The sequence below is a fragment of the Poecile atricapillus genome, chromosome 1 (assembly GCF_030490865.1).
Source record: "Poecile atricapillus isolate bPoeAtr1 chromosome 1, bPoeAtr1.hap1, whole genome shotgun sequence".
Classification (NCBI taxonomy): Eukaryota; Metazoa; Chordata; class Aves; order Passeriformes; family Paridae; genus Poecile; species Poecile atricapillus.
In genome coordinates, this window is record NC_081249.1 from 158,333,461 (window position 1) to 158,344,033 (window position 10,573).

General features: G+C 36.2%; 1 protein-coding gene across 4 annotated transcripts in view; it reads left to right on the top strand.

Annotated features, from left to right (window-relative positions):
• The window catches only part of YLPM1 (YLP motif containing 1), a 35,145-nt gene extending 27,082 nt beyond the window's left edge, over positions 1–8,063 (top strand). For 3 of the 4 annotated variants that reach the window (XM_058838407.1, XM_058838416.1, XM_058838424.1), the window contains exons 18-21: positions 722–773; positions 5,574–5,704; positions 7,116–7,297; positions 7,663–8,063. In XM_058838407.1, coding sequence (XP_058694390.1) covers positions 722–773; positions 5,574–5,704; positions 7,116–7,262 — 330 coding nt within the window. In that variant the 3' untranslated portion in view covers positions 7,263–7,297; positions 7,663–8,063. Of the gene's footprint in view, positions 1–721; positions 774–5,573; positions 5,705–7,115; positions 7,298–7,662 lie in introns of those variants that run through there. The other variant, XR_009277623.1, reaches the window with a different exon arrangement.
• The last annotated feature ends 2,510 nt before the right edge of the window (positions 8,064–10,573 follow it).

A 10,573-nucleotide genomic window follows, 5' to 3' on the forward strand; every position in this document is an offset into this window, starting at 1 on the left:
AATAAAAGATAACAAGAAGCTAACTAAAATAAATACCTTCTTGCCAAATTTATTTTCATTATGCTCATTTACAAAGAATAAACTGGCTAAAGATCATTACACATGGTGACGTTATTTATAGGGAAAAATTGTTTTATAAGAATCACTGCGCTAAGAGTATTGTTTTAAAATGAAGAGTAATACTTAAATCCTAGTGACTCAGCAGATACTCTCATTTAAACAAAAAAAAATAGTTTAATTGTGAATTAATCACTCATACATGAATTTAGTACATCCCTTCAAAAGGAGTAAGTGAAGCTTGTGTGTACTAAATCTGGAAATGCGCTCATAAAAGCTTATGGTACCTTATTCATTTGTGTTTGTAGAGTTTTGAATATGCTTTATGCCTGGAAGTTGTGTTGCAGTGACTTTGCCATCTGGGATAATACAATACAGTAGCTGCACACAGTGCCTTTGCTGTCTGTTAGACTTATTCTGGAGTTCTGTGTTTACAGAGGGCAGCACTCTTGTAATGATTTGCAAGGGCTGCTGAAATCACTGAATGGGAAATGGATGCAGAAGTTCTAAAATACTGAGTAATTTGTCTCCATCTGATATTGAGAATTGTGCCTTACAAAAAGAAATACCTTGAACTCCCATTGTAATGCTGTTTCCAGTTCAAAAGTGATATGCATGTGTGTCTCTCTCTAATCCTCCGAGCTTCTTTCTGTGTATGATTTAGGGTTACATTCCGAAAAGCAAATGGGAGATGGACACTTCTGAGGCAAAGCTAGGTGGGTATTTATTTTTTCCTGTTTCTTATAGTTGGTATCTAATGATGTTTGCAAGACCTGAATTTTTGTTTTTACTGTGCCTCCTTAAAAAGACCAATAAATGCATTGATTTCATACATGTGTCTGAAACTGCAAAAGCGTCTATACAGAAAAGGAATTTATCTTCTGCCAGAGGCAGGAGATGTTACTACTTTCTAATCATCACTGTTTTATATACTCATTAATCGTTGTGCCATATGTTCAAGGAAAGTGCTTTGTCTTCAAATTTAAAAAAAAACCCTGTTCTTCATCTTTCTGTGTTTATTATTTTTATATAAGCAAAGAGTCAATTTACATTGCACTGTACTCTTTTTCATATTGCATACCTTTTTTCCTAAGTGTCATCAGTAATTTGCATTCTTGGAGACATGTCTCATAGCTGAACTGTATTGAAGATGTTTCTCACTTTTCAAAATTGACATCTGTGAGGACAAAAGTAGTGGCATGGAAATTGGTTCTGAATGATTAGGTGTCAGTATATCTTTTCAACGTCTTAGGCATTGAAAAGTTAAAAGTTCATTATGCTTTGCAGTTCCAGGAGAGCAATAGAATGCTTCTTAATAGCATACAAAGTGGAATTTCTAGGAGCAAAAGGGCACAATTTTTGCTGTACTTTTTTTGTTCTCATTAGCGTTGATATTAAGATTCTGTCAAAGCAACTTTCATGCATGCACCACGGCTATGGTGAAAGGATTATTAATGGAAAGGGGTTTCTGGTCATTATGATCAGTTTTGTTGTGTTTTTTTCAACTGAACAGTTAAAGTTCTAAATTAAGGTTTTTCTAGACAGTCTGCTCAGAACTGCTATTTTTATATCACGTCTGTGAGAAGTCACAAATACCTAAAGGGACACAGCATATCTTAATATTTTGAAGTTTGCTTCTTCATGTGCGGAACAGCCCTGTGCATCATAACTTTCCAATAATGAAAATCATAACTGCACCATAGAAATAGTGTTAGAAGGTCTGGCTTATGTAAAGCAGCCTTTCACCTTTTTCTGTTAAGGGCTTAGCTGTTAACACCATCTCTTGTGCTGCTGTGCTCTCTTTTAAGCCATATAAATAGTTGTGGATGTCGATATGTTATACTGATGATGTGGCATTTGCAGTACAAGCAGAGGTGCCTTATACTCAATGATTTTGGCATACCAAACAGCTCAGCAGTTAGACAATTAAGTTAGGATTGCTCTGTGTTTTTGTTATAAGCAATAATTTATTTAATAACATAAAATTATTTCTTAAGTTTATGCTAAGAACTGTGTTGCATTTCCTTCCATAATGTAAACCACATGTTTTTTATATGGTCTCCACTTAAATGTAAAATGGGGAGCAAGCAGTAGAGTCACTTTTATGCTGAAGTTACTTGCAAGGCTGTTGAAATAATCCTTTTACAGGCAAACTTTATTAACAAACTGGATGTTAGCATGCTGCAAGACACAGATCCAGGTGCTGAGAAGGGCTTTCTATTAAATATGTATTCACAATTTTACTTTGATAACTATGCTCTAGAATCTAGCATCTAGAATCAATATGTAGGACTATAGATTAAAAGAAAATCCTGACAGAAGTTAGGTTTTAAAAAAGCCAGGCATTCCTAAGTAACAAATGCAGTTTCTTTGGAAAATTACTGGCAGGACAGACAACTTTTAGCTAAGGTGTACATTAGAAGCACTTGTAGTTTGTGAGTAAGAATTACTATGTTTAGTTCACAATAAGACTTCACTGTAGATGACCAATTATAATTATTTCTGGAAAGGCATGTAAACTTTGGTATGCATTATTTACTCTAAAACTGAGTTATATCCTGGGAGTTGACCTGTCCATTAGGTTTATTGTGTTAGTCCCAGAGGGCACACATTTGCAGAATGACATAAGTGCAGACTCCAAAAATGATGGTCTGACTCTTGTTTTGCTTTTTTGTTTTCTTTCTGAGTAGATGTTGTAACAGGACAGTACAGTAAGATCTTGCTGATTGTAATAAACCTCAGAAAATGTCTGAAAAGTTTGAGTTCTTGAGCTGCAAACTCTGACTTGTGACAATCGCCAAACATATGCCCCAGAGCTCTTGCTTTAGCACAGATTTACTTTACTCTTACATCATCTTGAGTATGTGTGTAATTTATCACTTCCTTACATGCTGTGCACAGCACACAATTTTACTCTGAAAGTCTATCCATGGGTCTTCTCAGTGCATAGTGCACACAGGGTCTTTTATTGAAATTTAAAATAATGGACTCTCATTTTTAAAATTTGACAGTAGCGTTAGGTGCAATGCTCTGTTTCAAAGTGCAGCTTAGTGGCGAGTTCTACAAACTTTCAGGAATGGAGCAATGAGCTCTGATGTAGCTGAAACTTTGATACCACTCTAAAATTTGCTCTAGAATACAAATGGGATTCTACATAAAACTTTGTGGCTTTTGTATAAGAAGGGCAAAATTTAACTGATGGATTTATTTAGGTTTTGAAGGAGCCAAGTAAATTAGTTACTTTCAGATGTTACTTTCAAAATTCTAAAGGTGAGTTTTTAAGTTTTGTGGATTTTCAGAACTGCTGCTGCTTTGTTGTTTTTAAATTTGAAATTATAAAATTATGTTCAGTAGTTTAACACTAAATAATCATCAGCCATAAATAATCACAAGCACCAGTGTTACAAAATGACACCTTGTCTCAATTTCAGAAAAGAACATTCTGAAATAATTCTTTGTGGCAGGTTTTTGACATTTGTGTATTGTCTACTGCATGACACATGTACCTTCAACCGCAATAGTATGGATGGAAGCAGACCCCTTTGGAAAAGTAATCCAGCTTCAAACATGGAAGGACATAACATTTAAAAATAAATTCTGTGTAGCAGTAACCAAAAGGGACAGAGGGGAACTGCATATTCAGAACAGCTTCTGAGCTTCTCTGCTGATGTTTGAGCATTACACATTTCTTGGCGATGTTCTCAGTTGTTTGGTGTGCAGCAGAGAGTGGGAGATTTGACTTACTTTCACATTGGTAATGAGGTGAGCTTGCATCATAGCTTCCTTCCAACGGGAGTATGTCTGTCTACAGGTATTTGCCAACAGAGAGCTTCTCAATTCTCACTTCTTCATGTTCCTAAATGGTCCTCAATGAGTTTGTTGATCTCCTGTTCAATGTTACTTTTTTCTGGAAATGCTTAATGCCACGAATTATCTACACTGGTTGAACGTAATACTGAGAAAAAGTGCAAGTACGTTATGTGCTGGAGTAACAGGAATATTGTATAAATCAATTTTGTCTTCTAGAGGGAGTGTCGCCTTTCTGTGGAGATTGAGCATCAGATTTGGCAGGTTTAACTTAGCACAAAAGAAGAACCTTAACTAAATCATGTAATAGATAGAAATATTCTGAATATTTTTCTTAAATGTTGGCTATTTTAAGAAGCAGGGGGATTATAATGTTTTATTAGAAGAAGTTCTGTATCTGTTCCAGGGAAATGGGGCAAAGGTGGTGTTTTTAAACGGTTTTGAGCTGTATGAGGGAGAAATAATTTCACTAATTTATGGCTTTTAAATTATATTAGCATGTCTACAGTACCATTGCCTCACATTATCTCCATTGTTACTCTTCTCTCCCATATTAAGCAAAAAAACTAATCTCTGAACTGTGCTTCTTTAAGTACATACCTTTGAACATCATCTTCTGCTATCCAGAAAATAATGCTGCCTTGTATTTGGTCTATTTCTGAGGCCTTTTGTGGGTGAATTTAACTGCAACAGTGACTTCTGAAACAATATTTCTAACATCACCGATAATGGTTTAATGAATGTAATTGCCAAGCTTAGTGTTCCTTCTACACATACTTGAATTGTTGGCTTATAAATTGGTAGTTTACATCATCAGAAGTAACAGAATTTCCTTTGACCTGTAGAGCTGGTTTTCCTTTTCATGCTTTGTTGTTCATAATCTTACAATGAATGTTTCATCTCCTTTCCAAAGACAGTTTGCCACATAATTTTAAGAAGGTGTTGTTATCTTTATTAAGTGTCTAAAGAGGAGTAAAATTTTAGAACCTAGCAACGGAATTGTTTCTCCTCATGTTATATCGGTTCAATAAGAAAAAGAAGAAAATGAGGACTGTTGGACAAATGTACTGCTCAAATATTCATGACTGACCTCTTACACCATGAAAGAAAAGATTCTGAGATATTTTTCTCCCAGTCCTGGAAGACTTCTTAAGTGATTTGCCTTATGGGGAGAGAAAAAGAAAAGGGAGGATCAGGCTTTTCAAGGGGCATTTTGTTTAGCAGAAACAGTATCTTAAAAACTTGTCTTTGATGCATTAAATTATATAATTGCCACTTGTTCCCTGATACTGCATGTATGCCATGTTTGACACAGTATTGATCCCCAAATTTGGGAAAAATGCTACAGCTTTAGTATTGTGTTCAAATACAGCAAGATGGATCTGTGGTTCCTAGCTATTGTTGGCTATATTGTACCTGTAAGGACAGACTCCATTATAGATCCAGAAGAGCAAACCTTTTCTCCCTCATATAGAAAACAACACTGAGTGTTATTGCCACAGAGTTAACATGAAAGATCAATAAAACTTGAAAACTGTGTTGAGTCTTCTCTAGTTTATTTCAACTCTCATCATTACACCTGTCAAGAAAAGCTGGATGTACAAATTCTGCTGCTCGTTCTTTTGAAAAGTTTTCCACTCTCGTCTTGTTTGTGTGAATAACAGAAAAAATAATCTCCCTTAACGCTGAGGCTCTGTGTTTGTTCTCAGACAAGCTGGATGGTTTGCGGACTGGAACTAAACGAAAACGTGACTGGGAAGCAATTGCCAGCAGAATAGAAGATTATCTGCAGCTTCCAGATGACTATGATACACGTGCTTCTGAACCTGGAAAGAAAAGGGTAATAAATTTTCAAATGACTTACTGTGTATATAACCCTTTAATGGTCTCTGTGAATGAGAGTTTATGTCAAGTCATTCAATGTCTATGAATATGGGAATTTCATTGAATAAATTTTCATTTTGCTGTTCCATTAGATTCCATAAGAGATTGTGCTTGCAAGTAGGGTCTTCCAGAAGTAAACATATTAGTTAGAGCTAGGAATTGCAGATAATACAGATTAACTATGCATGACATAGTCTGAATACTAAATGCTGCATGTTTAAATTCTATTGTGAAAAAAGGGGGAAAATCATAGAGGGAGGTGAAAGAGAGGTAATAGAAATAGGTAATTTTTTTTCTCTCCAAAATTGGAAGACCAGCTTTTCCCACTAGAAGTAATTTGAATTAACTGTCTGTGTTTAGGTATTGTTTTGCTCTATAATGTCAAATAGAAAACTGATTGTACTGGACAGTGTGTCTGAGAGAAATGGAGATACTTAAGGCATTGGTGGAGGAGATGATGGTGGAAGAAAACTGACATTGCTTATCAGTAGAAATGTCAGGGGAAATCCAGGTAGACTATGGATAGGGAGATGCTGGCAGAAAATTGGTAAGGCTGCGTTCCCCAGTAACACATAGGCCTAAATGAGACTAATCAGTATGGCAAAGAAGAACTCCTTTGCTTACTGTTTTTTCTTGTCCTGAAGTGGTGTGTTTCAGCTGAGTTTCTGGACTGTAGCCTTTCTTCATTGCATCTGTCCTTCCCTCTTTCCTGTTGCTCTCCCTCCTATCGGTGTCTTGTTTTGGGGGTGTTACAGTCTATGTTTGAACAGGATAGATACAAGGGATATGCATTACCACAAAGAGGTGCAGTCCAGATATGGAGATGTAAAAATGGGGAAATAACATATGTATGAAAAAGTTACTTAGTGTAAAGAAATAGTGGAAAAATTTAAATAGGAATGTATCACGGAAGATAGAGAAGAAAACTGTCCTTCATTTATTCATTGCTGACTTGCTCTTTAACACTGTCTTTCTGTAGTTTCATAGTTATCTTCTAGATGTTTCCATTGGGCAATTGAAAGACAGATTTCCCAGAAAATTAAAACAGTAAATTAGTCTTGGATAATTCTTCCTGCAGAAAGTGTTGCTTTGAACAGAGAAATAATGGTAGTAGTTACACTTCAACTCTCAGAACTATAGCACTGAAATGGAAAAAGCCTATCTATACCTTTCTTCTACTCCTACAGAACACGTGGTATATTAAATTAAAAATAATTTCCCTCTTTACCTATCAGAAAAAAAAACCCAAAAACTTACCTGTTCTAAGGAAACGTAGTAGAAATTAGTATTCTTACTTGTAGTGGAAAGCCTAGACTCATATCAGGATTTCTTGGAAGATTATTGTACTGATAGAATGTTCTCCATAGGTGCGATGGGCAGATCTAGAAGAAAAAAAAGATGCTGACAGGAAAAGGGCCATCGGTTTTGTTGTTGGACAAACTGACTGGGAGAAGATAACAGATGAAAGTGGTCACCTTGCCGAGAGAGCCCTCAACCGCACCAAGTATATATGAAAAAGTGGTTATAAGTGGATTTTTGTGCCTTTAAGGTAAATATTCAGTCTTCCTGTGTGTTTATAGCCTTGATGTTTTTCAAGAGTTGAGGCTGCAGTTCACACCGTTGTTAGAGTTCTCCCAGAGAAGGCTATTTGATTTGGAACTTTGTATAATAGGTGTCAGCTGTGCCTATGTTAACATATGCACCCTTGTGTACAGCACCTGGCAGTAAAGGGGGAAGGATTATCAGCTATCAAATCTGCCAACCTTGTTACAAGGAAGCTTGTGATTTCATTAAGAGTAGTTTAGCTGTGTGCCTACTAGTCCTGTTGTGTTCAGATGCTGCTTATTATAACTTAAGTCTAACTATGTTAATTGCTGGTTTATATGACATAACAAACTTTTCCTTTCTTTGCAGGCCATTTGCTCTGAGGAGAAGTGAACCAAGGTGTCATGAGCATCTTGCATGGGTCATGTCACTCCCACCTTCACAATTTTTCTTTGTTACTTTAGTTTCAGCAATTTTCTTGAGATACTGGCAGATAACCAGTGCCCTCAAAAAACTCATTGAATCCCACTGCTCCTAAGTGAGAGAGACAGTTTACTTTTTAATATTTTTTGAGGGGTGGGAGGGGGAGGGTCAGTAGTTTTAGCTGCTCTTTGTGGGATAAAGTGGAAGGATTAGACAGATGTTACCTCCACTGTACCATCACAGAATGTTTATCACCTTTGCTCTGTGGATGTTCTCGTTTTATACTGTATGTACCTTGTAGCTTATTGTATTAGGAAGCAGAACAATAAATTTCACTATAAACTCTGTGTTCTTGGTGGACCATATGGTATGGTTTTTGTTTGACATTTTAAATGTGGTCTGTGTTCACATTAGTGCTCAGAACCATCCTTACCTGGAAGATGTACTGTGCTCGTATTCTGGAATGTGTCCTGTCTTCTAGGTTTTTCACCTGCTCTTCTTCTCATAGACAGATCCATTAAGACCCCAGGTCTTGCTGGCCTTTAGGAGTTCATGTTCCTGGAAAACAGGAACATCATTATGTTTGAATCCTAGTTTCTCAATTCTGTCAAATTTTCATTACTACGTGAGTATGAATTCTGTTGGGTGGTTCTGTAATGTTCAGGGTAGCAGTGTATGAAAAACTTGTCTTTAATGCTCAGTATGAAAACAGTTACTACAGATTTCTCTGAGGGACAGCCTAGAAAATTGGTTTTTGTCTTACTCCATCTTTTAATCGACACTGATGTCTATCAGGGTATTTCATTCTATTTGGAAGTCCACTGAGTCATAGAGATACATAATTAAAAGAAGTGACAAAGACCAGAAGTTATACCCTTCTTTTCCTTTGATAAATGTGTTAAGCTTGATTAATATATATATATATATATATGAATAACAATCCACACTATTAAAAGTGGTACAGATTCTTCATAGATGCTGGGATATCACTTCTGCAGAGCCTCAGGTTTGCTGATGAAAACTTTCTTTTGTCCTCCCAGGTTTCAAAGCAAATGTTTTGTATTAACAATGTTGTAACCAGGAAAGAGGTTTACATCTGAAAATAATTGCTGATTTAATGGTGAATTGAATTTTTTCTCCTGATCTTTCTGAGGGGAGAAAATGAAGTCCTGAATTTTCCTTCTCTGTTGAGTGATTACATTGTGCTTTGCATCTAGGTTGGTAAATCGGCTTGTTTTGGTGTGGTGGTAGTTCAGGTTGTTAAAGGAGAGCATGGTTGTAATAGATGAGTTTCTTTGCCATGTTTTGGTTTACTGGCTGCTTTTCAGCCTTCTCGTGGTGCATGATTAAAAGTTCTTCTGTAAACAAGGGGAACAGCTGAATTTGTATTATACCCTGAATATGTTTAATACAAGAAAATTGAGCTCCCTGAATGCAGCTTTTTAAAAATAGATGGTATTAAATGCACATTTTCTGTGTATATGTAGATTACATAGCATATATACTTCTCAAAATGTTGCTAAGTGAGTACTCTTTGAATTGTGACGGAGAATTGTTGACAAAAGGAAACTATTCGTTAACAAGAAATGAGTACTGTGTATTGCTGTGGAAATCAGGCGAGCTTCACTTTGCAGAAGTTGCTCTCAGGTATGTGTAAAATGGGTTTCAGCCAATACTCAGTTTTCCATAACAAAACTGGGATTCTCGTGGCACACCATGAGTTGATGCTGTTTCTTGACTCTTAAGAACTGATAGTGATTTTGTCTGTATTTTTGTTAATATGACTGTACCAAGTCCTTTTCTAACATTTTTCTTTCCAGACTGAAGAGTACTTTCTGGAGCATTCAAATGGATAGTGTCTAACAGAACTTAAAATATTGTTTACTGGTTTCACAAATTTTGAAATTATTTTAGCAGATAATACTGAGAGGTTATGTCGTGCTGTTTATTCTGTGGTGCATGTAGAATTAAAGAAAAATGAGTAGAGAATATACATAAAATTACACTTTACTCTGATGAGAGCGGTCAGAAAATATATCAATCTTGACGTTTAAAGCAAAATTCAGCTATGAAAAAATCATTGTAGACTGTTGTTAGACTGTTTTCCCAGAAAAGGCTGAAGGGCTTGGATTTAGTTGTTTTCCTGAAGTTCAGAAGTTTTCCTCTTCTTTAGTACAGAAATACCAATATATCCATAATCTTTGCCATTTGTTTCAGTTGGTTTGAATGTTTAACAGATCAGTCTCCAGCTTCTTGATGGGAAGTGGCTGAAAGAAAATAACTTATGCCAGAACTACAACCTATAGCAGATTCTACATATTCTGGACATTCAGCGACTGAAGAAATCAAGCAAAAAGGAAAAATTCATTATTGCTGCTGGCAGAGCTGAGAATAGCTAGCTAGTCCCTTGCTTGGCTCCTAACCAGAGGTTGGTGATTGGTGATTTTGCTTTTGTCTGGGAAGTCCTTCAGTACAGTATACATTGTCCTGATCCTGATTTAGTTCTTACTCCTTGGCTCGCTGATATTGTTAGTAGAACCTTTCACAGCACTGAGCAGAATGAACACCAACTTTCGTTGATAACTAAATAGGAAGATATGCATCTAGCAGTCTCATGTAATGCTCCATCTTTGACCATGCATGCAGTTGTGCTAACTCTAAGTTGAGCTGTTTCTGTGCGTCATATTGAAAAATTCAGCTCTGAAAAAAACATCAGCTGCCGCAGAATGGAGTTGCTACTTGCTGCCTTCTCAGCAAAGCTGACTGTTAAAACAGTGTTTTCTGTGAATTACAGTTTCTTATGACGCTTCAGGTTTTTTCAAGTCAGTTTTCTTTTTTAATATTGAAGCTACCTGTC